This window comes from Aethalodelphis obliquidens, unplaced genomic scaffold (assembly GCF_003676395.1).
Source record: "Aethalodelphis obliquidens isolate GAN/ISIS:26980383/991018 unplaced genomic scaffold, ASM367639v1 scaffold38, whole genome shotgun sequence".
Classification (NCBI taxonomy): Eukaryota; Metazoa; Chordata; class Mammalia; order Artiodactyla; family Delphinidae; genus Aethalodelphis; species Aethalodelphis obliquidens.
This window is the reverse complement of record NW_020837982.1, coordinates 14,777,988-14,805,773: the sequence shown is the minus strand read 5'-3', so window position 1 is coordinate 14,805,773 and position 27,786 is coordinate 14,777,988. Positions and strand designations below refer to the sequence as shown.

Sequence of the window (27,786 nt, the reverse complement as noted above, 5' to 3'; positions counted from 1 at the left end):
GCTCCCAGAAGTCCCGCCCAGGCGAGGGAAGATTTCCGGAAAGAATTGACGCGAGGAAGCCGGAAAGAGACCAGGGGCGGGGCCGTTCAGGGCGCTCTAGCATTCCTCCTCTCTATGGCCACCGCCAATTGACGTGTCCGGAGCGGCGAGGCTCCCCCCTATTGGACGCGCGGCCTCGCGTAGGCGGGCGGCCCGGCTGGCGGCGCGCTGACTGGCTGGGGCGCCACGCGGGCGGAGGGGCGGTGCATGGGGCACGCGGAGCGAGACCGCCGGCTGCGCCCAGGAGCGGGAGGAGGGGGCGCATGTGGGCTCTCCGCTCGCTGCTGGGGCTGCGGTGCGCGGCCGGGCGCGCCATGTCTCAGGGGCCGACTCGCCGGCCGCGGCCGCCCAAGGACCCGCTGCGGCACCTGCGCACGCGGGAGAAGCGCGGCCCGTCGTGGGTGCCTGGGGGCCCGAACACCGTGTACCTGCAGGTGGTGGCGGCCGGCGGCCGGGATGCAGGCGCTGCGCTCTACGTCTTCTCCGAGTTCAACCGGTCAGTGAGCCGCGCCGGGGTCCGGCCGGCCCAGCGGGTCCCCTGGCCAAGCCCCGCCCCGCAGGCCGCAGTGCTGAGCGCCCAGAGCATCGGGGCCCCTTCCTGGGCTTGGTACCCCGTCTATCCCCCCCTTCCCAGTGTGGATGCGAGAGCCTAGATCCTTTATATCCCCGTCCGTGTGGCTCCGGGAGGCCCCGCTGACGTTTAGACAGACTTGGGTATAAGCGTTCCCTTCCCAAGCCTCGGCCCCGAGCCCCGTCCCGTGCACCCCAGGACCAGGGCCTCCTAGTTCGTGTTGGGGCTGGGCAGGTCTGCGGAGGAGGTGATGGGGAAAGGACGCATCTCGCCCCAGTTCGAGCCTACTCAGGCCCCAGATCCCTCCCTGCCTCTGCTGAGGAGGGTTCAAACCCCAGCATCCCAACAGCAGAAATGCGGTTGGTAGCAGAGCACGTGTTTTTAGTTGTTTTCCCCTGTGGTGTACAACAAAGCATATAAACGGTGGCAGAGGTTTTACAGAACCGAATCTAACGACTCTCTGGTGTAATGTTCGTCCTTTAGGTATCTCTTCAACTGCGGGGAAGGCATCCAGCGACTCATGCAGGAGCACAAGTGAGCCAGCCATTTTCCTGCGGGGTGGGGAATGACTCTGCGGCTTTGAGGCAGGAGGGTTGTTACAGCAGGAGAATGGGTCCCTGGTCCTTCTGTTTTGTCCTGCTCCAACGCTTTCTTTTTCTTAGGCTGAAGGTGTCTCGTTTGGACAACATATTCCTGACCCGAATGCACTGGTCTAATGTTGGAGGGCTGTGTGGTGAGTATATTCTTTCCCGGGTCAGGGGCTGGGGGGAGGTGTCTGGGATTTTAACCTGCCTGGCCCTTTTTTTGCCCGACTTTGGAATCCAGGGGCTCTGGAATACTTTTTATGCCGGCCCCGTCAGCTGCAGCAGGGAGAATCAAAAGCTGACTCAGAAAAGTAGATTTGAAAGTAGACGCTGCCTGCAGGTGTTAACCATCCACCTCATTTATTGAGTTGCTGGACTGGAGGTGTGGGACGGACTGGAGAGTGTGGTGATGCCGATTACAGTCAATATACCAGTATTCACCACTGAGACCGTCCACTCGCTACACACAGATGCCCAGTGTCCAGATTACCCCCTTGTTTATGCCCATCAATTAGAAGGATCGAGCTTGTTTTGCCGCCAGATTCCGTAAGGTTCGTGGAGCGGGTAGGAGGGAGTGGAGGCTGAACCAGTCTCATTCCCAGAGCTGAGACTCAGGTGAGGCCAGGAAGCTCCCAGGGTGCGGAGTCTGTGGCCTGCCTCTGACGTGGCATGATCTTGCACCCGAGGTGCCTCACCCTAGTATCAGGTCCTGCCTGTTCTGGAGGCATTTGAGTGATGGCCGGTGTCCCTCGTAGGTCTATCCAGCATCCCTTCTGCTCTGCACATGCACAACAAGCAGAAAACCAGCAAGTGGAGTAAGGAGTGCGCCTCCTGGCCGCAACTACCGGTCAGGGTGATGAGAGATCTGATTTTATTCGTCCCTTTTAGGAATGATTCTTACTTTAAAGGAAACCGGGGTTCCAAAGTGTGTGCTCTCTGGACCTCCACAACTGGTGAGTCTCTCCTGACTCAGCTGTCAAAGCTAAGCCCTCCATTTCAATGTGAGTAACAAGGATTTCCAATTTTACAAATCAGCCTTCTGCCCTCCAGAGTTAATTGACGTTGGCGTAAATACTTTGCCTTTCGAGTTAAAGACACCTGAGTCCATAAACCTTATTAACTCTGTGACCTTGATTGAGTTGCTTTCCTTTCTGGAGCCTCAGTGTCTTCATCTGTGAAATGGTTTGCAGTTGTTAAGGATTAAACGAGGTAACACGCAAAACAGTCATTCTTTATCAGGTGTTTCACGCCATATGGACACAACAGATGTCAGCTTTTATCCTTATTTATTACATTTCAGACATCTTCGTCCCTTCCCAGCCAGCTAAGGACACTGTCGAGAGGTTGTGTACACCTTGTTAGCGTAAGGGTTCGCTTCCCAGGTGCTAGGGTAAAAGGCCAGCCCTGTAAAGTGTGTCCCCAGAGTAATGCTGCATGGCCGTCCCTCTGTCTTCTTCTCGTTGGTCTGTCCCTACACCTTCTACTGCCATTGCTTCCCACGTCCAGTCCTGCCCCCCTGTGACCGTCCAGCACTGCGGCCAGAGGGACCCCTCCCAAGCGGAACCGCAGGCGGGTCACTTCATCCTAAAACACTTCAAGGGTCTTTGTTGTACACACAGTGCAAACGCCTTCACGTGGCCCACAGGTCCTGTTGGCCCAGGCCCTCGCCGGCCCTGGCATCTGTGCCCTGGTCACCAGGTGGGGCTGCGGGCCGGCTTTTAGCTCTTCACGGAAGCCCCTTCCTGTCTCAGGCCTTCGTCCACGCACCAGTTCCCCTCTTGCCACGCCTGTGTCCTTCCTTCAGGGCTCACCTCAAAGGGTGTTTGCTCAGGAGCTGCCCCGACTCTCCAGCTGGGTCAGATCCCAGCTCCCCGCGTTTTGCGTATCTGCAGCTCCCTCAGCACCATGGCTGCTGGTTGTCGCTTGTATTGTTTCTGTCTCCCCCTGGATTCTTAAGTTCCGTGAGGGCAGGGACCCCATCTTTTCCCTGCTGACCCCTTGGCATCTAACATATGGTGGACACTCAGTAAATATTTGTATGAAGGAAGTTCAAAATACTCTGTGAACTGTGTTTAATGTCGGTACCTTTGATGCCTCTCGTGTACTTGAATGTGTTGCTGTGTCCTCCTGTGCAGCCATCACTGCTCACTTCCTTATTTTTCTTTCTTAGGAAAAGTACCTGGAAGCTATCAAGATATTTTCTGGTCCACTGAAAGGAATAGACCTGGGTATGTCCTTGATTCTGACTCATTGCCATTTCTGTCTCATATGTCCCCGTCTCTCAAGTCAGACTCCATAGAAGCTGACGAAATTAAACCTTAAAGTCAAACGCTTCATCCACGCGAGATGAATTTTTAAAATAGCGTTTGCTGCGCCCTCACCTCCCGCTTCTCCCCAAACACGGGCAGGGAAGGCAGGAGTGAGTTAAAAGCTGCTGCGTGCTGGGTGGGGGTCTCCCTTGGGGCCCCGAGGCTCCGCCCTGACCCTACAGGTGGTTCTTGTCATCGAGTGGCCTTGGGTCCCTTGCAGTTAGAAGGGCTGTGAGCAGCTGACTGGGCGGGAGGCGCGTGGCCGCTTGACGGGAGGAGGCCTGGCCGATGTGCCGGCAGAGCCCGGTGCGTCTCTGGCTTGTTCTTCTGTAGAAACACTAGTATTTTATTTCAGAATGTGTCCCGGGCCTCGCGATGCCCAGCGTTTGCCTGGGTCTCTCACGTTTAAGTCTCGGCTTCGTGTTTATTTTAGCGGGTTATCGCCTGTGACCGTCGTGGGTCTTCTCCCGTGGCTGACCTAAATATTAGTGGCTGATGAAACTATGTTTTCGCCGTTTTCCTAAACACTTTGGTTTACTCAGAAATTCTGGCTTTAGCACAGACTCCCGCCAGAGTCGTGGGCAGCGATGTGGGCTTGACCCTCACGCCTCCCTCGTTCGCTGCTGCAGTCACTGTCCTATGGTCTTTTCCCCGCAGCGGTGCGACCCCACTCCGCGCCGGAATACCAGGACGAGACCATGACCGTCTTCCAGGTCCCGATCTACAGTGAGTGTGAGGCCGCGATTCCTAGGAGTGGGAGGACGTGAGTCCGGGGTCAGGAAGGCAGGTGGCAACAGAAACTGCCGATCACTGGCCTGTGTACCCGGCTTTGTGTTCTGAGCACGATTAGGAAGTTTAGCCGAGGAGTTCCTGCCCTGAAGGAGCTTATGACCTTGAGGACAGACGCGTTTACCTCGTATGTAACGATCGTGATTGCACTTTGGGGCGTCAGGTAATCCGGCTCTGCCCTCAGATCTGCCCGTTTATCGCCAGGGGCATTGCCACAGGTGTGGGCGCCCTCCTGGGATGCAAGGGCTTGGAGAGGTGGGCACAGGTGAGCCTTGTTCGTAAGCGGCAGCCCGGCGGGAGTGCGGTTGGCGGTCAGAAGGGCTCGAGGGCCTCCTCAGGCCCCGGGGCCCGACGTGCGGTCCTGACGCGGAGACAGGCAGGCTGCAGGCGAGGCACTGCTGCGTCCGTGCCGCCCTGGGGTCTGGGTGACGCTCTGCGTCGGTCTCCCGACTGTGGGCGACGTGCAGGGCCGGCTCCTCGCCCGTCACCTGGTCTGAGCTTGCCGCGTGCAGAGGAGGGCAGACGAGCCTGCACCCCCGGCCGGAGGAGCCCAGGACCCGCCGGGAGACGGGCCTGCGCCGGCCCAGCTCACTCTTCTCGCGTGTCCTCCCCCGGCCGCGCCCCTAGCCTGGCGTGCGCCCCGCTCCAGCACGTGGCCCCGTACCCTCCGACACGTGCGAGTGATCAGTGCTGAGCCCGCCCGGCGAGCCCGGAAGACCGGGCAGCTCAGAGGGCCGGGCGGGGCGGGGGGTCGCTGAGACCAGCCGCCGTGTGCCCGCCTCTTGGGGCAGGGATTTCTTCTGTTCGCCACACCGCGGCCTGCGGGACCTTAGTTCTCCAACCAGGAATCGAACCCGGGGTCCCATGCAGTGAAAGCATGCAGCCCTAACCGCTGGACAGCGACGGGAGTGTTTTTCTGACCTTGACTGAACTGCCTGCCCGGTGGTGCCACTCCTCGTGGCGATGGGGAACCTTGGGCCAAGGTCTGTGCGGAGCGTGATGGCGGTGGATAAAGCAGCTGAGTGCGCGCGTGCTCTCTGCTCAACACGCTCTCGAGTCCCCGCTGCGGTCAGGCTGGGACCCGGACAGAAACCTCAAGATGAGGAGGATGGGCGTGTAGCCCAGAGCCAGGCGGGGAGGTGGCCAGTAGAAGACAGGCCGGCACGGTGGGCGACCTGGCTGTGAGCTTGCCCTCGGCGTGTGTCACTTGCTCGTTTCCCTTCCCGACCAGGTGAACAGGTGAATGGGAAGCAGCAGCCAGCGCAGAGTGCAGAGAGGCCGAGTCCAGAGCCGTCTCCAGACCCGGGACCGGCAGAAGGGGAGCAGTACCTGGCGGATGGTAATGGCGCGTGGGCAGCGGCGCGCCGGCGGGGGTGTGAGCCTGTCTTAATCCGTTCGCTGCTTCTGCTCTACGTTCGAATCTTTGTCATAAGGAAGTTCAGTGTGCAAAACAGACGCTTTTTCTTATCGCGTTAGGATTTGGCTGTGGGGCAGGTGAGAAGGTTGTCTTTAAAAGCGGCCGCACGAAGCTGTAGGGGCCAGTCCGCAGCCCTGGGGAGCCCCAAGCTTTGGCTTCAGTTTAACCAGAGGAAGAGCAGGACCTGGCAAATGATTGATTGGGAGGCTTTGTGTTTCTCTCTTTTTTTTTTTTTTTGGTATAAAGTTACATTGTTTATTTCCTCATACAGCATAGATCATTAAGTCTTTACGATTGGTTACAGTCTTGGGATTTTTTTTTTGAATTGCCATTTCACTTGTAGCAAGTCAGTGTCATCCCCAGATCAAAGTCACTTCTTTATATGTGTACCCATCATATCTGCAGAACCCCACACACAAAGGTGTTCCAGCACAGTGTCAGCAGTGCAGAGAAGCCACGATGAACTTTTTGTCTCTCGTTAAGGCAGCAGTAACACAAGTTAATTTTTCCTGAGTGCAGAACCTAACAGCTAAGCAGGCAGAACAGTTATATCAACGAGTGGATTTGCACCTTTTCTTCCAGAATGACAGCCTACTGGGAAACTGGATTAAAATGCCAGGATGAGACGTATCACACGAATTGGGCTGCTTGAGGATGCTGTTGTCCAGGGGTGGGCAGGGTTGATAAGTTACTGTCTCTGCCTCAAGGCCGTGTCTGTCTGAGGACTGACAAGGGGCTGGCCCTCTGTGCTGTCCTTTTTGGGTGGCTCGGGTGAGGGCTGACACCCACGTCGTTTCTGCAGGCCTTGTAGCTTTTGTGTTATTTCCCATATTCCTACACTTGTTTGTGAAGCACGTTACAACTTACTTTTCCCCCACATCTCCACTTCTAGGTAAATCTAGGTAAAATGTGTCATTTTTTTAAACATTTCACTTGCCATTTTCTGGTTGGCATTTTGCATTTTTGTTTACTCAGATCTCAACACGAGTAGGAAAAAGAAAAGATCTGCTTGAGAAAAAATACCAGTGTTTCTTTGACCTTTGTATTCGAACAGTTCCATCCATATAAGTTTGTGTGAAGTCAGATTAGGTATCAGACGATCACCGATCTGTGGCACCTGGAGACACTGCTATTTACCTTGTGTGGTCGGATTTGTTTCTCCTCAGGTGTTGGCCAGAAAACGCACGGCAGGGACCCCTCCTTGGTCGTAGCTTTCGTCTGTAAGGTAAGCACCTTGCTGGACGCTCTGCATGAACATGTGTCTGGTGACCTAAGGGTTTCCGGTAGTTTGAAGGTAGCAGCTCCTACCGTCACCTGTGTTCAGAGGAAACAGTTGCCCTGGTTCCCAGTAAACCACCTATGCTTGTATGTACTTCCAGATTCTCTTCCAGCCAGAGTCAGGCTACAGAGACAGGTTTCATATTTGGCTGTGAGCCTCTCTCTTGAACTTCAGAAATAGTTGATAAGTTTCTGAAGTTAAAGACTACTTTTTTTTTTTTAGGAATTTTTTTTTGTTTGAAGTATAGTTGATTTACAGTGTTGTGTTAATTACTGCTGTATAGCAAAGTGACTCAGTTATACACATATACATTCTTTTTTATATTCTTTTCCATTATGGTTTATCCGAGGATATTGAAGACAGTTCCCTGTGCTATGCAGTAGGACCTTGCTGTGTATCCATTCTATATATAATACTTTGCATCTGCTAATCCCAACCTCCCACTCCATCCCTCCCCTGCCCCGCACCCACCACAAGTCTGTTCTCTATGTCTGTGAGTCTGTTTCATAGATAAGTTCATTTGTGTCATATTTTAGATTCCACATATTAGTGATAGCATATGGTATTTGTCTTTCTCTTTCTGACTTACTTCACTTAGTGTGATAATCTCTAGTTGGCATCCAAGTTACTGCAAATGGCATTATTTCATTCTTTTTTATGGCTGAGGAGTATTCCATTGTATATATGTACCACATCTTTATTCATTCATCTGTTGATGGGCATTAAGGTGGTTTCTGTGTCTTGGCTGCTGTGAATAGTGCTGCTGTGATCATAGGGGTGCTTGTGTCTTTTTGAATTAGACTTTTGTCTGGATATATGCCCAGGAGTGGGATTGCTGGATTGTATGGTAATTCTATTTTTGGTTTTCTGAGGAACCTCCATACTGTTTTCCATAGTGGCTGAACCAATTTACATTTGCACCAACAGTGTAGGAGGATTCCCTTTTCTCCACACCCTCTCCAGCATTTATTTGTAGACTTTTGAATGATGGCCGTTCTGACCGGTGTGAGGTGGTAGCTCATTGTAGTTTTGATTTGCATTTCTCTAATAATTAGCAGTGTTGAGTGTCTTTTCATGTGCCTATTGGCCATCTGTATGTCTTCTTTGGAGAAATATCTGTTTAGGTCTTCTGCCCATTTTTGGATTGGGTTGTTTGGTTTTTCTGGTGTTGAGTTGTATGAGCGGTTTGTATATTTTGGAAATCAGCCCTTGTTTGTTGCATTGTTTGCAAATATTTTCTTCCATTCTACAGGTTGTCTTTTCATTTTGTTTATGGTTTCCTTTGCTGTGCAAAAGCTTGTAAGTTTGATTAAGTCCCATTTGTTTGTTTTTATTTCTGTTGCCTTGGGAGACTGACCAAGAAAACATTGGTAGGGTTTATGTCAGAGAATGTTTTGACTGTGTTCTCTTCTAGGAGTTTTATGGTGTCATGTCTTATGTTTAATTCTTTAAGCCATTTTGAGTTTACTTTTGTGTATGGTGAGAAGGTGTGTTCTAACTTCATTGATTTACATGTGGCTGTCCAACTTTCCCAACACCACTTGCTGAAGAGACTGTTTTTTCCATTGTATATTCTTGCCTCCTTTGTTGGAGATTAATTGGCAGTAGGTGTGTGGGTTTATTTCTGGGCTCTCTCTTTGGTTCCATTGATCCATTTGTCTGTTTTTGTGGCAGTACCATGCGGTTTTGCTTGCTGTAGCTTTGTAGTATTGTCTGAAGTCTCGGGGCGGGTTATGCTTCCTGCTTTGTTCTTTTTCTTCAGGATTGCTCTGGCAATTCTGGATCTTTTGTGGTTCCATGTGAATTTTAGGATTGTTCTACTTCTTTGAAAAATGTCATGGGTAATTTGATAGGGATCACATTACATCTGTAGATTGCTTTGGGTAGTATGGCCATTTTAACAATATTAATTTCTCCTATTCAAGAGCATGGGATATCTTTCCATTTCTTTAAATCATCTTCAACTTCCTTTATTAATGTTATAGTTCTCAGCATATGTCTTTCACTTCCTTGGCAAGGTTTATTCCAAAGTATTTTATTCTTTGGGTTGTGATTTTAAAAGGTATTATTTTTTTACATTCCCTTTCTGATATTTCATTGTTAATGTAAAGAAATACAACTGATTTCTGTATGTTAATCTTGTATCCTGCTACCTTGCTGAATTGGTTTATCAGTTCTGGTAGTTTCTGCGTGTAGTCTTTAGGGTTTTCTATATATAGTATCATATTATTTGCAAGTAATGACAGTTTTGCCTCTTCCCTTCCAATTTGGATACCTTTAATTTCTTTTTCTTCTTTGATTACTGTGGCTAGGACTTCCAGTACTACATTGAATAGAAGAAGTGAGAGTGGAACATCCTTGTTCCAGATTTTAGCAGGAAGGCTTTCAGCTTTTCACCATTGAGTATTATGTTGGTTGTGGGTTTGTCATAAATAGCTTTTATTATCTTGAGACGTGGTCCCTGTCTACGCACTTTGATAAGAGTTTTTATCATGAATGGATGTTGAATTTTGTCGAATGCTTTTTCTGCATCTATTGAGATGATCGTGTGTTTTTTGTCTTTTGTTGACGTGGTGTATCACATTGATTTGAGTATGTTGAACCATCCTTGTGAACTTGGGATGAATCCCACTTGGTCGTGGTGTGTGATCTTTTTTGTGTATTGTTGGGTTCAGTTTGCTAATATTTTGTTGAACTTTTGCATCTATATTCATCAAAGATGTTGGCCTGTAATTTTCTTTTTTGGTGTTGTCTTTGTCTGGTTTTGGTATCAGGGTGATGATGGCTTCATAGAATGTCTTTGGGAGTGTTCCCTCCTCTTCAATTTTTTGGAAGAGTTTGAGAAGGATTAAAGGACTACTTTTTCACAAAAAGCTTTGTTTCCCTTCAAATGAATCAGGCCTTTATTGAGGCTCCTTCACCTCTTTTAGTTTATATCATCTTCCTGTAGTTGTTACACTGCTGATGTACTAATTTTTTTTTATTGGAGTATAGTTGCTTTACAGTATTGTGTTTCTGCTGTATAGCAAAGTGAATCAGCTATACATATACATATATCCCCTATTTTTTTGGATTTCCTTCTGATTTACGTCACCACAGAATTGGGTAGAGTTCCCTGAGCTATACAATAGGTTCTCATTAGTTATCTATTTTATACATAGTATCAATAGTGTTTACATGTCAATCTCAATATCCCAATTCATTGCCCCCCAACTTGGTAGCCATACATTTCTTCTCTATATCTCTGTGTCTATTTCTGCTTTGTAAATAAGATTGTCTACACCAATTTTTTCAGATTCGACATGTATGCTTTAATATATGATATTTGTTTTTCTCTTTCTGACTTACTTCACTGTTTGACAGTTTTCTAGATCCATCCATATCTCTACAGATGACCCAATTTTGTTCCTTTCTATGGCTGAGTAATATTCCATTGTATATATGTACCACATCTTCTTTATCCATTCCTCTGATGATGGACACTTAGGTTGCTCCCATCTCCTGGTTATTGTAAATAGAGCTGCAGTGAACATTGTGGTGCATGTCTCTCTTTGAATTATGGTTTTCTCAGGGTATATGCCCAGTAGTGGGATTGCTGGGTCATATGGGAGCTCTATTTTTAGTTTTTTAAGGAACCTCCATACTGTTCTCCGTAGTGGCTGTATCAATTTACATTCCCACCAGCAGTACAGGAGGGTTCCCTTTTCTCCACACCCTCTCCAGCCTTCATTGTTTGTCGACTGTTTGACAGTGGCAGTTCTGACCAGTGTAAGGTGATAACCTCGTTGTTTTGGTTTGCATTTCTCTAATATTTCGCAGTGTTGGACATCTTTTCATGTGTTTTTTTGTAAACGGGGTAAGTGAAATGCACCTCTTGAAACTGGCTTCTCAAGTGTCTGCCCTCTTCTGAATTCTTTTGCGATGCCCTACCTGGGGCATTTCTGGAGGACAGGTGTCTTTCCTTGACGGCCCCACAGGCCTTGTGAGTATTCAGTGCCCATCAGCACGGGTTTCAAAGCTGTTGTTACGGGAAAGAGCCACAAGGCGGCAGCACTTCTCCATGCTCCACTCTTGTTTTTTCTTTTTCTTTTCTTTTAATTTAATTTTTATTTTATATTGGAGTAGAGTTGATTTCTTCCAAGGTTGTGTTTGTTTTAGGCATACAGGAACTTGATTTAGTTATACATTGACATATATGTATTCTTTCTCGGATTCTTTTCCCCAATATAAGTTCTTACAGTGTGTTCAGTAGCGTTCCCTGTGTTATTCAGTAGGTCCTTTTTGAATATCGACTGAATATAACCAACCTCCTAAATTATTCCCCCCATCTTTCCTTTTCGATAACCGTAAGTTTTCTTAGTCTGTGAGTCTGTTTCTCTTTTGTAAATTAGTTGGATTGTACGAATGTATAGATTGCACCTGTAATTGATATGATATTTGTCTTTCTCTCTGACCTACTTCACTGAGTAGGATAATCTCTCGGTCCATCCTTGTTGCTGGAAATGGCATTAGTTCATTCTTTTCTTATGGCCGAGTAGTATTCCAGTGCATATATGTACCACATATGCTTCATTTATCTGTCGTTGGACGATTTGGGTGCTTCTGTGTCTTGGCTATTGTAAATAGTGCTGCCCTGAAAATAGGGGTGCTCGTGTCCTTTCGAATTAGGATTTTCTCCGGATCTAAGCCCAGGACTGGGATTGCTGGATCATATGCTAACTCTACGTTTAGTTTTTTAAGGAACCTCCATACTGTTCTCCATAGTGGCTGTACCAATTTACATCCCACCAATGGTGTAGGAGGGTTCTCTCTTCCCCATGCCCTCTCCAGCATTTATTCTTTGTAGACTTTTTTTTGACGATGACACCATTCTGACCGGTGTGAGGTGATACCTCATTGTAATTTTGATTAGCATTTCTTTAATATTGACTGATGTTGAGTATCTTTCCATGTGCTTTTTAAATTTTTATTTTTTAATACAGTGTGTGCATAATTTACCTCTTGAAATTGGCCTGTTGAAAGTCAGCCCCGTTTTGAATTCTTTTCCGATGATTTACCCCAGGGCATTTCTTGAGGGCAGGTGTCATTCACAGCCCCGCAGGCCTTGTGAAGATCAAGTGCCCCTCAGCACTGGTTTTAAAGTTGTTGTTATGGGAAACGGCCACAAGGCGGCAGCATTTCTCCGTGACCGGCTCTGGGTCCCCGGCAACCAGAGCCTGAGGCAAAGTGCTGTTCCTGGGTTGCCAGTTAGAGGGCAATGGGCCAGAAGAAACGCCCCAGGCTTGTGTCTCGGGACTTCCTCCCCTCACCCCTTCCGGCCCGCCTTCAGCCAGTCCCCACTCCGGTGTCACCGCTCTGCCGAGGGTGCTGTCTTCCGTGGGTAGGTGGGGCGACCCAAAGGAGGCGCGGACTCGGAGCTCTTCCAGCGCGTGGGCGCCACCATCCTTTGGGCGCACCCTGCTTGGTTTCGCTGATCATATGGCTTTTACCCTTCCATTTGTTAATAGGAATAAACCCGCCTGGGTCTGGAGAGGGTGCGGGGCTCGTCTGCTGGCATGTCCTCCCTGGCTCCCTTAGCCCTTGGCGGTCCAGCCTTGGGCCCCAAGCCTGCTCGGGCTCCAGGGATGTGACACCAGCTCAGGGCACCAAGGCCTGAGGGGCACAGATTTGGCATTTCTTCTTTTTCTATTTTAAATTTTATTTTTTATTGGAGCGTAGGTGATTTATAGCGTTGCGGGTTTTGTTATCACTGCTGTTTTTTCCTCCGTGTACAGGAACTTGATTTCCTCATACATAGACCTATGTGTGTGCTTTTTCGGGTCCTCTTCCCATATCGGTTATTCCAGAGTGTTGAGTAGGGTTCCTTGTGCTGTAGCCTGGGTCCTTGTTGATTATTTTATAAATAGGAGTGTGTATATGTTAATCTCAACCTGCTCATGTCTCCCTGCCCACCGCCTTTCCCCTTCGGTAACCACAGGTTTCTCTTCTGAGTCTGTGAGGCTGTGTCTGTTTTGTAAAGTTCATGTGTATCCACTTTTAGGTTCCACCCATGAGTGGTGTCATATGATACTTGTCTTTCCCTGTCTCACTACCTTCACTTAGTACGATCACCTCTACCTCCTTCCCTGTGGCTGGAAATGGCATTATTTCATTTTTTTCTTTTTAATGGCTGAGTAATACTCCATTATGTCTATGGACCCCATGTTTTTTTTTAAATTACAGCAGAAATATTTCTGAGGATTTGGGGATTGCTTTTTTTTTAAATTAATTTTTATTGGAGTATGTTTGCTTTCCAATGTGTGTTAGCCTCCAGTGCACAACAGAGTGAATCAGCCATACACGTACAGATATCCCCTCCCTTTTGGACTTCTCTCCCGTTTAGGTTACCACAGTGCGTTAGGTAGAGTTCCCTGTGCTATATAGTGTGTTCCCATCAGTTGTCTATTTTATAAATAGTACCAATAATGTGTATGTGTCAATCCCAGTCTCCCAATTCCTCCCGCCCCACCCGCTTCCCCCTTGATATCCATACATTTGTTCTCTACGTCTGTGTCTCTATTTCGGCTTTGCAAATAAGATAACTTATGTTTTCTAGATTCCACATATATGCGTTATTATATGACATTTGCTTTTCTCTTTCTCCCTTATTTCACTGCGTATGACACTCCATCCACGTCCCTACAGATTACCCAATTTCGTTCCTTTTTATTGCTGAGTAATATTCCGTTGTATATACGTACCACATCTTCTTTATCCATTCCTCTCTTGATGGACATTTAGGTTGCTTCCATGTCTTTGCTATTGTAAATAGAGCTGCTGTGAGCATTGGGGTGCATGTATTTTTTTGAATTATGGTTTTCTCTGGGTATATGCCCAGTAATGGGTAGTTCTATTTTTAGTTTTTTAAGGAAACTCCGTGCTGTTTTCCACAGTGGCTGAATCAATTTGCGTTCCCACCAATAGTGTATCGGAGGTTCCCTTTTCTCCACACACTCTCCAGCATTTATTGTTTGTAGACTTTTTGATGATGGCCATTCTGACCAGTGTGAGGTGATACCTCATTGTAGTTTTGATTTGCATTATTCTGATAATTAGTGATGTTGAGCATCTTTTCACGTGCTTGTTGGCCATGTGTTTGTCTTCTTTGGAGAAACGTCTATTTAGGTCTTCTGCCCATTTTTTGATTGGGTTGTTTGTTTTTTTGATATTGAGCTGTTTGAGCTGCTTGTATATTTTGGAGATTAATCCTTTGTCAGTTACTTTGTCTGCAAATATTTTCTCCCATTCTGAGGGTTGTCTTTTCGTCTTGTTTATGGTTTCCTTTGCTGTGCAAAAGCTTTGAAGTTTCATTAGGTTCCATTTGTTTATTTTTGTTTTAATTTTCATTACTCTAAGGAATGGGTCGAAAAAGATGTTGTGATATATGTCAAAGAGCATTCTGTCTGCGTTTTCCTCTAAGAGTTTTACAGTGTCTGGCCTTACATTTAGGTCTTTAATCCATTTTGAGTTTATTTTTGTGTATGGTGTTAGGGAGTGTTCCAATTTCATTCTTTTATATGTAGCTGTCCAGTTTTCCCAGCACCACTTACTGAAGAGGCTGTCTTTTCTCCATTGTATATATATTTTTTTAAGTTTTAAAAATTTATTTTATTTATGTTTGGCTGTGTTGGGTCTTCATTCCTGCGCCCAGGCTTTTCTCTAGTTGCGGCGAGCGGGGGCTACTCCTTGTTGCAGTGTGCGGGCTTCTCATTGCGACGGCTTCTCTTGCTGCGGAGCACGGGCTCTAGGCACGCAGGCTTCAGTAGTTGTGGCGCACGGGCTTAGTTGCTCCGCGGCATGTGGGATCTTCCCGGACCCGGGCTCAAACCTGAGTCCCCTGCATTGCCAGGCGGATTCTTAACCACTGTGCCACCAGGGAAGCCCTCTCAATTGTATGTTTTTGCCTGATTTGTCATAGATTAGGTGACCATATATGCGTGGGTTTATCTCTGGGCTTTCTATCCTGTTCCGTTGATATATATATCTGTTTTTGTGCCAGTACCATACTGTCTTGATAACTGTGGCTTTGTAGTATATACTCTGAAGTCAGGGAGGCTGATTCCTCCAGTTCTGTTTTTCTTTCTCAAGATTGCGTTGGCTATTGGAGGTCTTCTGTGTTTCCATACAAATTGTAAAAGTTTTTCTTTTAATTCTGTGAAAAATGCCATTGGTAGTTTGATAGGGATTGCATTGAATCTGTAGATCGCTTTGGGTAGTATAGTCATTTCACAATATTGATTCTTCCAATCCAAGTACATGGTATATCTCTATATGTGTTTGTGTCATCTTTGATTTCTTTCATCAGTATCTTAAAGTTTTCTGCATACAGGTCTTTTGCCTCCTTAGGTAGGTTTATTCCTAAGTATTCTTTTTGTTGCAGTAAGTGGGATATTGTTTCCTTAATTTCTCTTTCTGGTCTTTTGTTGTTAGTGTATAGGACTGCAAGAGATTTCTGTGTATTAATTTGTACCCTGCAACTTTACTAAATTCATTGATTAGCTCTAGTAGTTTGCTGGTGGCATCTTTAGGATTTTCTATGTATAGTATCATGTCACCTGCAAACAGTGACAGTTTTACTTCTTCTTTGCCAGTTTGGATTCCTTTTATTTCTTTTTCTTCTCTGAATGACGTGGCTAGGACTTGCAAAGCTATGTTGAATAATAATGACGAGAGTGGGCACCCTTGTCTTGTTCCTGATTTTAGAGGAAATCATTTCAGTTTTTTCACCATTGAGAATAATGTTTGCTGTGGGTTTGTCACATACGGCCTTTATTATGTTGAGGTAGGTTCCCTCTCTGCCCACCTTTTGGAGAGTTTTTATTATAAATGGGTGTTGAATTTTGTTGAAAGCTTTTTCTGCATCTATTGAGATGATCATATGGTTTTTTCCTTCAATTTGTTAATATGGTGTATCACATTGATTTGCATATATTGAAGAATCCTTGCATTCCTGGGACAAATCCCACTTGATCGTGGTGTATGATCTTTTTTGTGTGTTGCTGGGATTCAGTTTGCTAATATTTTGTTGAGAATTTTTGCATCTATATTCATCAAAGATACTGGCCTGTAATTTTCTTTTTTGGTGTTGTCTTTGTCTGGTTTTGGTACCGGGTGATGGTGGCTTCATACAATGTCTGGGAGTGTTCCCTATTCGATTTTTTCGAAGAGTTTGAGAAGGATCAAAAGACTACTTTTTCATAAAAAGCTTCATTTCCCTTCAAATGAATCAGGCCTTTATTTAGGCTCCTTCAACTCTGTTTTATATCATCTTACTGTAGTCGTTAAGCTTCTGACATTGGACTAATTTTTTTTTTCTCTCTCATTTTATTACAACAAAGTTTAACAGTCCAGAAAAGTCACATGACCTTGGTGGGTCGACCCTGGACTAATTTTAATATTGGCTTAGCATTCACAGAGGCCTAGATTGCTAAACTGAAGTTGGTCAAATTCTATGAAAATGTGATTACAATCACGTGTTTTTCAGATCTAATTGCCTACTTTCAGTAGGACTTTGCATTAAAATTTTATTTTACTAGAACCTGCAGCAAACAGTTGTCTAATCTCCGGTAAGACTACGTTGCTTTTTCGTGAGCTTTGATTTTTTTTTTTTTTTAAAGCAATATATTTGATTTAAAGTCGACTTGGTAAAGTTGATTTTAAAATACATTTGTAATTTTCATCCATTTGTAAAAAATTTTAACACCAGCAAGTGAACACAGTTATGAAAGGTCAGTAGTAATATTAGTTGTTAGTTGTAAGATTGTTGCCAGTATAACTTCTATCAACTTACTTACATAGTAAAAAATAATATCTATATCTATAAAAATAGTTTATATCTATTTTACTTAGATATAAAAAGTACTTAACTTTTGTAAAAGTTAAGTACTGTTGCCCATAGGCTTGTTACTTCTGTGTGTCTGAATTTTTAGGCAGCAGAATAATTTTCTACAGCAGTTTACGTGGTAATCCTTTGAGTGGCATCGCATCAGTCCTTCCTGAACAGATCACATCGAGCATGGTGTGTCCTGTGCGATCAGGGCACTGTCCGGGGGCAGCTGTCCTGGGAGCAGCGTCGCTTCGGGCTGCGTCCTTGGCCTCTGGCTCCTCCCACCTGGTGCACGCTGCTCCCGCTGTGTCATCCTGCAGCCCCTTTGCCCTTCCCTGAAAATGGGCTGCTTCTTGGCACAGGGTTCAGAAGGCGGTAAAGCAAAGCTAGTTCAAGTTCTGGGAGGTGGGAGAAATAGGCTCTGGGTGTGAGGGTCTGAGAGGCTCTTGTCCGATAGGAGCCTGGGCTTCGGGCAGCCGTCTGCTGCCCTGGGGCCTGTGAGCTGGCGTTGGGTTTTCAGACGGGAACAACTTTCTCCACGGGTTGAACTGAGCTTGTGGAGGGAGGCATGGGTTTTGCTGGCCTTAGGCCTGACATTCCTGTGAAACATTAGAAACATTTTGCTTCCATCCAGTTTCATCTGGGTCTGTGGTCACCACAGTGCTTGTTAATGTCGTTATCTGAAGGTGTCATCTAAGTTCTGTCATCTCTGTATTATGTGCTCACGTTAAGCTGTCATCATTCCTCTAGCTGTCATCATTCCTCTAGCGTAACGTTTTCCAAGATAGAAAATCCTAGAGTCCTAAGAAGGCTTTCGGATCCCAACCGGAGACTCAGCCCTGAGAGTAGTGTCCTAAATGCAGGAAGTTGAAAGGAAAAGCAAACAGCTTCTAAAGATCTAAGGAAGAAAATGAAACTCAAATACAAGTCAACCCTGAAAGACTCATTAACATTTTATGCCATTTCTGACTTTTCCTGTTAGTAGGTGTGGAATACGTGGATTTCTAAAACGTTGGGACATGAGTTTTTAAGTACAGAATGATTACGAGGTTTTGTGTTAGGATTATTGGTTTCCCTTTTAACATAATAAGAGAATACTGGGAACTTTTTATTGTAACTTCGTATAAAAGCAACAGCACAGTTTTGCCAAATACGTGAAAAGTAGAGGAGAAAAACCATCCACACGCTCTACCCTGTCCTGGTCACTGGAATGCCGTGTCACACGGTGGTTACGTGATCATTTCTGCTAGAACGTGTTCTGGTGACACTCCTTTGGCTGTTACTTGACCTGCGCAGGATGATAAAAGCAACAGTGTTTTCTCCTCCAGGTACTTGGAGGACACGTCTTATTTGATGTGGAAATGGATTGCATTTTATTAGATGTGTAAGGAGTTAATGGGAAATAAAACACCTTGGTTTTAAATCATTCAGCTTTTAGTGCTAAACTCAAGTGATTTCAAAACGAATGATGAAAACCAAGCTTCTTCATCAGTCACTGGAATTACATGGAGATCTCTTCCTTACAGCTCCACATGAAGAAGGGAAACTTCTTAGTACTCAAAGCGAAGGAGCTGGGCCTCCCAGTGTGAGTGGCGGGGACAGCTGGGGGGCCTCGCCGGGCTCGCTGAGCTCCCAGAGCCCCGCCCTCACCGAGGCCTCGCCTCTCGTTTCAGCGGAACAGCTGCCATTGCGCCCATCATTGCTGCTGTCAAGGACGGGAAAAGCATCACATTCGAAGGAAGAGAGGTGAGGTGCCCTGTTGCTGCGGTCTCAGCAGTGACAGGCAGGGGCCGGGACGCTGGACAGAGTCACTGCCTGGGTCAGGCCCTGCAGACACCACTTCTGAGGGCACTGAACAGCTTGGATTTCAGCACTTCGCTGAGCGATACAGTAGGGTCTCTTGTCTAGGCTTGTCGTGCGCATCAGCGCTGGCCGTGTCGGGCCATTTCTGGAGGTTGTCTCTTTAGGATTTGGGGGTCTCCTTATAGGATGGATGCTCCCCCTTGTACTTGAGCTCAGGGTGGACCCCATAAGGGTGGAATTCAGATGTGTGGCCCAGGGGAATGATCATGTCACGAGATGTGAGGACGTCAGGACCACACGACCTGAGAGAACCGTGCGTGCCATGCCGGGCCGTCTGGCCACGCCAGGTGTGAAACGCCCTCTGCCAGCCGGCGGCCGCCTGTCTGCGTGTCAGCGGAGAGGGCGAGAAGGGCGCAGGTGGTGGTCTTATGTCGGCGCTTCTCTGGAGGGGGTGATGCGGCGTTAGCAGGTGACTCCAGGGCCTGCCCTGGGAGCACATCCTGACCTCAGTGACTTCACAGATTTTGCCTGAAGAGATCTGCACCGCCCCAGACCCCAGGGTCACTTTCGTTGTGGTAGAATGTCCAGACGAAGGATTCATTCAGCCCCTCTGTGAGAATGCCACCTTCAGGAGGTAAGGAGGGGTCTCCGGGCGGAGAGGTGAGAGCCGACACTGCTCGGGAAGGCCGGCCTGGCACTGACCTGTGCTGCCGCTGCCGAGGCCTGGGCCACCACGGCTCATGCAGCGCCCTCCCTGGCTGCCCAGCCCCGGGTCCGCGTGTCCTGAGTTTGCACCACTTGACCCAGCAGAGCCCCCTGCTTCCTTCCTCCCAGTTTCCAAGGAAAAGCCGAAGCCCCCGTGGCCCTGGTGGTCCACATGACCCCGGAGCACGTGCTCCTGGACAGCAGATATCAGCAGTGGATGGAGAGGTAGGAGCCCCGCCAGCCACGGTTCCACTGCTGCCCCTGCCCCCCGCCTGAGCTCTCCCTGGGGTTCCCGCCCTCCCTGGATCCTGGGGGCGTCCCCGCTTGCCTGGGGCTGGTTTCCCGAGCTCTGAACAAATCCTGCCTCTGGACCATCCCGTGCGTGTTTCCTAAAGAAGAGTCTTGCAAGGATAAAGCCGCAGCTTCAGTTTACTGAATGTCCGCGACACGTCAGGCAGCAAACACGCTTCATTTCCCTCTCCCGATCTTGCCCACAACCCATGTTCAGTGACTGGGAGGACGGGTCCTACTCTCCTGTTTTCGTTGGCCGAGGCCGGCGCCAGGTGGAAGGACTTGCTGGGGTTGGACCTGGGCGCGTGATGACGTGTGGTGACACTGCCCTCCCCCGCCGGCCCCGGCAGTCCCTCCTCGGCGCCCGGGTCCTCTGCCCCTCGGGGTCTGAGTGCTGACGGCCATCACAGTTTTCCTCTTTCTCCCCCCATGCTCCCTGTGTGTCCAAGTCCCCAGCGCTGTACTTGCCCCTGGCTTTCCGGGTGCTCTTCCCCCACACCCAGGGCCTCTGACTTTGTAGAGACGCCGGGCTCGGAGGAGGAGGGGCAGGGCTGCGTCTGGCCACGCAGGGTGACCTCGGTGGACAGGTCGCTCACCCTCTTGAACATTCCCAGTACCTGGCCGCCCCGCCCCCGGTGCCGCCCCGTGGGTGGGAGTCTTCCCAGAAGGACACTGTGCTGACGGTGTGCGCGTCCGTCTTAGGTTCGGGCCCGACACCCAGCACCTGGTCCTGAACGAGCACTGTGAGTCGGTCCACAACCTCCGCAGCCACAAGATCCAGACGCAGCTCGGCCTCATCCACCCCGGCATCTTCCCCCCGCTCGCCAGCCTCCGCCCCCAGGTAGTGGCTCAGCTTGGCCCGCGGCCCACCCCGCAGGCAGCTGCCCCCCGCGGACCGCGGCTCCTTCTCTTGCAGGAAGGAGGGCTTGCCCCCTGCGTGCCCCTGGTCCGCGGCCAGTGTCTCCTCAAGTACCAGCTGCGGCCCCGGCGCGAGTGGCAGAGGTGGGTGTGGTCTCAGTCGGCGGGGGACGGGGCGCGTCAGGCTCGTTCGGGGGTGGGGGTGGGGCCCAGGGGTCAGCGGCGCGGGCTGCTCAGCCGCGTGGTCTCCGCGTCGGACCCGGGAAGAGCCGCAGACGATGGGTGGCAGACGGTGGCTGCGTCCCATCATCAGCTGACCCGGGGAGGCGGGGAGACGGGGGCTGACGGCCGTCCTTTCCTGAAAGTTGCCTCTGCTAACAGCCGTGTGTGCGTTGTTTTGGAATGTGGAAAATGAGTGAGCGTAGGGGGAAGAAAGTCAGCCCTAATCCCATCACCCTGACACGGCGGTGGTTAGCATTTTGTGTTTTTTATCTCTGAGTACGTGGGGACGTGTTAAAATACACGTCTGCACCGCGGGTTCAGGGCCTGACCCGCTGCCAGTCTTTTCCCGTCATGAGAGGCTGCGTAAGGACACTGTTGCCCGTGTTCCAGAGACGGGGGTTGGTGTGTTGGAGGCATTTCCAGCTTTTTGCTGTTGTAACGAAACAAGTGCCTTATATAAAAGTCCTTGAGGAGAACCGTGTTCCCTTAGGGTGATTGTGAGGGGGGGTTAGCGGGTCGGGGGCGGCACTGCCCGAGGCACCTGGTGAAAGGCGCTGTAGCGTTCACCCCAGCCAGTCACCTGAGAGGTGCTTACTGCCTTGCATCTTTAACTTTTAAAATCTCACCCTTGAATAACTGGAAGTGGCCCGTGCACGCCGTGGTGTCTGTGTCCGGGCAGACCCCGTTCTGGACCACTGCTGGACACCGGGCACTGTTGCGGTGAATAGTTGGGGCCCTTGAGGGGCCCCCTTCCCTCCCTCAGCTCCGGGGGATGCCCGATGCTAGCGGGTGTAGTGAGCAGAGGTCAGGAGGCTGCGTAGAGTGCCCACACCGTCCCCTCCCCCCCGACATGTCAGGAGTGCCAGGGCTGCCCCGTCCCGCTTTGAGCTGAGAGGTTCTGAGCAGCCGGAACTGTGAGACCCCCCTGAGCTGGGAGAAGGTCTGCCGGGCAAGAGAGCGGAGCTGCCCCATGCCCCAGTCACTTAGATTTGAAAGCACTTTCTGCAGGCGGTCCCCAGGGATTGAGCTGGCTGTGCAGGGTGGTTGCCTGGGGCCACACGCTCCCCCTGATGCCCTGAGATGCCTTCTTCTTGCAGGGATGCCATCATGACCTGCGACCCTGAGGAATTCATTGCCGAGGCCCTGGAGTTGCCCAATTTCCAGGAGAGCGTGCAGGAGTACAGGAAGACTGTGCAGGACGGCCCGGCCCCGGCGGGTGAGCCAGACCGGGACCAGCCCCGGTGTCTCCTGGCCCCTGCCCTCCTGCAGCTGTTCACACAGCACTGAGTGGAGGGTCACCGTGGCCCCGTCGAGCCCCGTGTACCTGCTGAAGCCACTGCTTCTCTGGCCTCCACTTAAGACCACCAGTGCCGGCCCCCGCCCGGACCGGTTAGGTTGGAGGCTAGGTGACAGTGCCCAGGCTCTCCTGGCGAGGCCCACGCTGAGCTGAGTGCGGCGGGTCTGGGGCCTCCTGTGAGGCCCTGGGCAGAGCTGGTAGTCTAGTCCTGGTGTTGCCGGGAAGGATCCACGGAAGGTCCTGGCCATGGCACTCACCTTGCTGGGCTCTCACCGCCCTGACAGGAAGAGCAGTCTGGGGAACTCCGGGACCTCTTTCTAGTACTTGGTTTTCCCAGTGTTGTGTTCAGCTCACGAATGAGGCGGAGAAACAAGGCTGGACCAGAGGGCGGGTTCAGGTTTAACCCAGCTGGCACCAGGCCGGTGTTTTAAGATGCCCTCCTGGCTGCACATGCCGTGGGCTTGAGATGGGTTTCTGGTTTGCACGTTAAAGGGCCATTTAGATTACATTCGTAAACGTGCACCCGGGGCCTGTCAGGCCGAGCGGGGCCCCATCTTCAGAATCTAGGCGGCTCTGCCTCTTCTCTGGGGAGCTGGCCCCCCTCGGAGCCACTGCAAAGTGCAGCAGGGCCTGTGCCGGGGGTCCCCAGCCCCGGGAGATAAATGCTGACTTGTAGCATGAAAAGGTGGCCTTTGCTATTTAACACTTAGAGCAACTCTGCTGAAGAAGGGCCCGTGGAATTCCTTCATTCTCCTTCCCAGGCAGCACCGGGGCCCCTCGCCCCAGGCCCGTGTGTAAGGAGGTCAGACCACCAGCCCCTCCTGGGGAGCTGGACTTAACTCCAGTGCTGGCTCACTTCTGACCCGAAGAAGTGAACAACTTGACGTGTCTTTCCATAGAGAAGAGAAGCCGGTATCCGGAAGTGGTCTTCCTCGGAACGGGGTCCGCGATCCCCATGAAGATCCGGAACGTCAGCTCCACTCTCATCAACATCAGGTACTCATCCTGCACAGGAGGGGCCCGTCAGCGGGGAGCCCGGGGCTTTCTCAGCAGACCCTGCTCCACCCGCCAGGCTAACCTTGCGGTGCAGCCTGTATGTCCCTGGAGGCCCGTCTTGGCTAGGGGCCCGGCGGGGGTGGGGGGCAGGCGGTTTCCGGCCTCCGTAGCTAGCTGGACTGGAGGGAGTCACCCAAGCTGGCCGCCCGTTACGTCTTCGGATGCAAACCACTGACGTGTATCGTGTATGCCGTCGCCCTGCTGAGGGGCCGTCTCGCTAAGTTTCCACGTCCCTCCTGTGAACCAGTGACTGGCCACCTCCTGCACCCCCATCATCGGTGCACCTGCCCCAGGCTGCTCACGGCTGGCGGTGGGGCAGACCCAGGCCAGGACTCGCGTCCGCCTCTGTCTCACAGGGCCCCTCACTGGTGCCGCTGGGGTGCGGAGTGGCTTCGGGGCTCCTGGTTTTGCCTGGTGGTGGTGGTCCGCAGGGAGGCGGACCAGGGCCGTCTGCGGGAAGCCAGGCTCGTTTTTAAGTTTTGCTTTGTCACCCGGGTGCTGGTGGTGGTGGATAGCTAACGGCCAAAGAACGCGTTAAGCGTACTTGGCAGTTGTCAGGGGCACCCCGACAGCAGAAGCGCACGGGTTTGGGACGTGTTTCTCTCGTGACGGAGGAGCTGGCGGGAAGCAGCCCCGGCCTTTCCCGGAGGGCATTGGTGCAGCCGCTGTCTCCGGGCCGCGCCAGCTAAAGCAGAGCCTCGGAGTCTCCTGGCGGCCAGAGCGGCTGTCACCACGTTCCTTCTAAGTAGAGTCTTGTGGATTTCATGTCCTCACCCTCTCCTACTGCAGAGACTCTCTTGGGTGCCCAGCATCTGTGTAGCTCTAGGTACGCTCCGTGCACTTCACGTCGCGACAGTATTTCGTGTCACGAGGATGGACGTGTGAGACCACCATCCTCTTGACAGCAGCTCCCGCGGGAGGAACTGAGCGGTCCCGGGAGACGGGCACCCAGCCTTGTCCTGCCCTCCTCCCTGAGGGCAAACCATCTCCTCCCACCATCTCCTCCCATAGCTCCGACGTGTCCCTGCTGCTGGACTGCGGGGAGGGCACCTTCGGGCAGCTGTGCCGCCACTACGGGGACGAAGTAGACCAGCTCCTGGGCACCCTCGCCGCCGTGTTCGTGTCCCACCTGCACGCGGACCACCACACGGTGAGCGGGCCGCCTCCCTCTTCCTGGCCGCGCACCTCCTCCCAGGCCTGGGCTTGTCCGCAAGCCCGGCGCCACGTGCGTCTCACCTCGCCACGCGGCTGCTCGGAGCTGCCCTCGCCCGGAGGCGGGCGGCTGGGTCTGTTAGAGGGCCGGGCACCCGGGTCTGTTAGAGGGCCGGGCACCCAGGGCCCCAACGCGGGAAGGAGGTCGGGTGTGGACCTGGCTGATGTGTCCCCTCCTTTTTCCCAGGGCTTGTTGAACATCTTGCTGCAGAGGGAGCGGGCTCTGGTGAGTTGTGCGGGACTGGACTGCCCTTCTGCCTTTCTTTGGAATGAGCGCATGCGCACAGACACGCACACAGACATGCACGCGCGCGCACAGCCATACCTCGGGCCGCAGCACGCCGTTTTCCCTGCAACGCGCGCCGTGCGCTCGGCGCTCTGATCTCCCCGTTACAGGTGTCGCTGGGGAAGCCGTGCCACCCGCTGCTCGTAGTGGCCCCCACGCAGCTGCGGGCCTGGCTCCAGCAGTACCACACCCAGTGCCAGCCGCTGCTGCACCACGTCAGGTGAGCGCCCGGCTCGGGCCCTGGACGGTGAGCGTGCGAGGCAGGCTCAGACCGCAGGGAGACGGGGAGGCGGTTCCCACCTCTAAACGTTCTTCTGCCTCGACGTGTTTCTCCTCGGCCCTCCTCACTTCTGTTCCCGATCCTAGATCTTTGCCAACACTTCCCCCAGACACAGTTCCAGGGCCGAGTGCCCTCGCTCCCTGCCTCAATGACGGAATTAAATTTTCTTTATCATAGCGATTTGGGGGTCCTCTCCAGTCAGTGACTTGAACTTAAGATTAAATGTTTGTTTTTTAATCTTCTCACAGTATTATTCCTGCCAAATGCCTTCAGAAGGGAGCTGAGGTCTCCAACCCCAAAGTGGAAAGGTTGATTAGTTTGCTGTTGGAAACCTGTGGCTTGGAGGAGGTTAGGGGAGGGCCCGGGCATGGGAGGGCGGGTTGGGGGACAGGGGCGTGTGACGTGGGGAGGAGGGGGAGAGGCGGTAGCTGGGCCACGAGCCCATCACCCGCTTCCTCAGTTTCAGACCTGCCTGGTCCGGCACTGCAAGCATGCCTTCGGCTGCGCGCTGGTCCACACGTCCGGCTGGAAGGTGGTCTATTCGGGGGACACCATGCCCTGTGAGGCTCTGGTCCAGATGGGTGAGCAGGGGCAGTCACTTCTGGTCCCCCCAACGATTCTGGCTGTCGTCCTGACTTGCAGCCTCCTCCCAGGGCCCAGGGACAAGTGCTGTGGGCACCCCAGGTCGGCCGGTATTCTCAGAGGGCCTGTGCTTACGCTCTAGGGAAGGACGCCACCCTCCTGATCCATGAGGCCACCTTGGAAGATGGCCTGGAAGAGGAAGCCATGGAAAAGACACACAGGTAGCGGAGCCCCCTGAGCCTGCGCCTGCGTCAACGGGTCCCCGCTCCTCCCCGCTGATGCTGGGCTGGTCTGCTTCCCTCCGGGGGCCCTGGGGGCTTCTGACCCCAGGCAGTTGTTTCCCAAGCCTCGGTCTTTATTTCTGCAGCGCCCTCCAGGCAAGGTTCTGGGGGAGGCGCGGCTCGGGAAAGAACTGGAACTAACGGCTTGGGAAAGAACTGGAAATAACGCTGAATAAGTGGGAGGCCGGGGGCGGATCTTGCGCTATTTAAGGGAAGAGCGTGTTGCCTGAAGTCGGCAGCCCCTGCTTTTCTCAGAGGTGCTCACTGGTGGGAGGTCTGAGAGCACAGAGCCTGGGCTCCCCTGGGGGCAGTGGGAAGACCGGCTCGGCAGCAGGGAGCCCCGCCCCCGGGTGCCTGACCGGCAGTCTGGGCGGGGGGTCTGCGTGACTCGCTCCCTCCAGCCTCATGTTGCCCCATCTCTGCAGCACCACCTCCCAGGCCATCGGCGTGGGGATGCGGATGAACGCAGGGTTCATCGTGTTGAACCACTTCAGCCAGCGCTATGCCAAGATCCCGCTCTTCAGCCCCGACTTCAACGAGAAAGTCGGCATCGCCTTTGACCACATGAAGGTGCGGGACCGCTGGGGCGGGGCAGGTGGGGGGGGCGGGGCTGAGACGCCCTACATCCATGCGCAGGTGGCCAGGCTCGGGCCACTGCCCAGCACGACTGGCACGGGGCCTTCTGGACACGGTCCATTGAGAGCCTCTAGGCCCAGTCGGTGCCCAGAGTGACATCATCTGAGCTGCACAAGCCTGGGAGGCAGCGTCCTCCTCCTGTGTGGTCAGGCTGGGCCTGTCCCCACCACTGGGCATGGGGGTCCCCGGGTTCTGCCCGGCTGGGCCTGACACGATGGCTGCATCTGCCGACGGGGGTGTGGCCGGTGCCTGGGAGCCGTGATGGCCTCACCCCAGCCTCTGCTTCGTCTCGCTTCGTAGGTCAGCTTGGGGGACCTCCCAACAGTGCCCAAGCTGATGACGCCGCTAAAGGCCCTGTTCGCCGGGGACCTGGAGGAGATGGCGGAGCGGCGGGAGCGGAGGGAGCTGCGGCAGGTGCGGGCGGCCCTGCTCGCTGGTGGGGACGCGGAGCCCCTGCGGAAACGGGCCCCTGACGGGCAGCCCCCGAGCCCGCAGAGCAAGAAGGTCAGGGCCCAGTAGCGACGCGGCGCTGCGGAGCCGCTGCGCGCTGGAGGAGAGGAGGCCGTCGTCGACTCCGTGCACGCTGCGTCTTCGGTCTGTCACGTGCAGTCAGGGCGCGCCCCCGCTGCGGCCCAGCCGTCCCCTCTACCCGGAGGCAGCTGGGCCTCAGAAGCGCGGGGCTGTGGACGCAAAGCCTCCAGGAAAAGCGTCTCCAAGGACGGAACACAGTGAAGGTCGCGTTTGGAACCCGAGTGCTTTGTCCCTGTGCCACCACTGGGGACCCAGGTGCCTGGAAACAGTTTGATCGTGGCGAGGCCCTTTGGGACCTGCCCCCAGGGAGACACCACACCTCAGCAGCCTGGTTTTTTGGCAGAAGTCAAGTTGTGCAGACTCACACCCGTGGTGGGCCGGGCCCGGCCGTGCAGGGGCTCCGGGGAAACGCAAGCCTTCCCATTGTTCCGGCGAAAGAGGAGGCCGGTTCCTTGCTTGCCCCTGACGAGAACCACTCACCGCCCTACAGAGTGCTGAGAAATACCGCATGGGGTGGCTCCAGTGCCCTCCTTTTTGAGGATGAACAACACTGAGGTTAGTGTTTGTTTGAAAAGTGAGAGAGTTTTTAAAAGAAAGATGTCTCTAGCATTTGCATATTCTTCCCTCCCGGGAGACTAGAGAAGGAGCTTGAAAGTTTCAGGTGCTGGGAGACGCAGACTAAGGACTTGCTGTGACCTCGGGGTCCCTCCCGAGGCAGCGCCTGGCATCGACTCCCGTGGCCCCTTGAGCTTGTTATTAAAACAAGATAGGCCACACTCAGGGATAATAAATCTATTTTAATACCATTACCATTGACGACTGTTTGTACATGTATTTAAAGGTAACTCACTCTCAACCCCCCCCCGGGCCTCATTACAAATTGGGTACTGAAC

At 51.9% G+C, this 27,786-nt stretch overlaps 1 protein-coding gene across 6 annotated transcripts; it reads left to right on the top strand.

The window, feature by feature from the left end:
• Nucleotides 1-245: 245 nt before the first annotated feature.
• On the top strand, nt 246-27,702 carry ELAC2 (elaC ribonuclease Z 2). 6 transcript variants are annotated; one of them, XM_027131086.1, is made up of 24 exons: nt 248-535; nt 1,094-1,144; nt 1,273-1,343; nt 2,083-2,147; nt 3,365-3,422; nt 4,161-4,229; nt 5,524-5,631; nt 6,876-6,934; nt 18,380-18,438; nt 18,527-18,599; nt 19,178-19,290; nt 19,491-19,586; nt 20,355-20,493; nt 20,569-20,654; nt 21,830-21,948; nt 22,929-23,025; nt 24,097-24,235; nt 24,485-24,523; nt 24,694-24,803; nt 25,112-25,211; nt 25,324-25,444; nt 25,588-25,666; nt 26,152-26,296; nt 26,663-27,702. In XM_027131086.1, the coding sequence occupies exons 1-24, from the start codon at nt 303-305 to the stop codon at nt 26,879-26,881; spliced, it is 2,448 nt and encodes an 815-aa protein (XP_026986887.1). In that variant the 5' UTR covers nt 248-302; the 3' UTR covers nt 26,882-27,702. The 6 variants fall into 6 exon arrangements, with proteins under 6 accessions (XP_026986886.1, XP_026986887.1, XP_026986885.1 ...); XM_027131085.1 differs by having other exon boundaries at nt 246-535; nt 20,355-20,654; nt 25,324-25,423; XM_027131084.1 differs by having other exon boundaries at nt 20,355-20,654.
• The last annotated feature ends 84 nt before the right edge of the window (nt 27,703-27,786 follow it).

Coding starts and splice junctions, on each gene's coding strand:
- ELAC2 (XM_027131084.1), top strand. CDS start 303: ATGTGGGCTCTCCGCTCGCTGCTGGGGCTGCGGTGCGCGGCCGGGCGC. Junction 1,145..1,272: donor CGACTCATGCAGGAGCACAA/GTGAGCCAGCCA, acceptor TCTTTTTCTTAG/GCTGAAGGTGTCTCGTTTGG. Junction 21,949..22,928: donor GGACGGCCCGGCCCCGGCGG/GTGAGCCAGACC, acceptor GTCTTTCCATAG/AGAAGAGAAGCCGGTATCCG.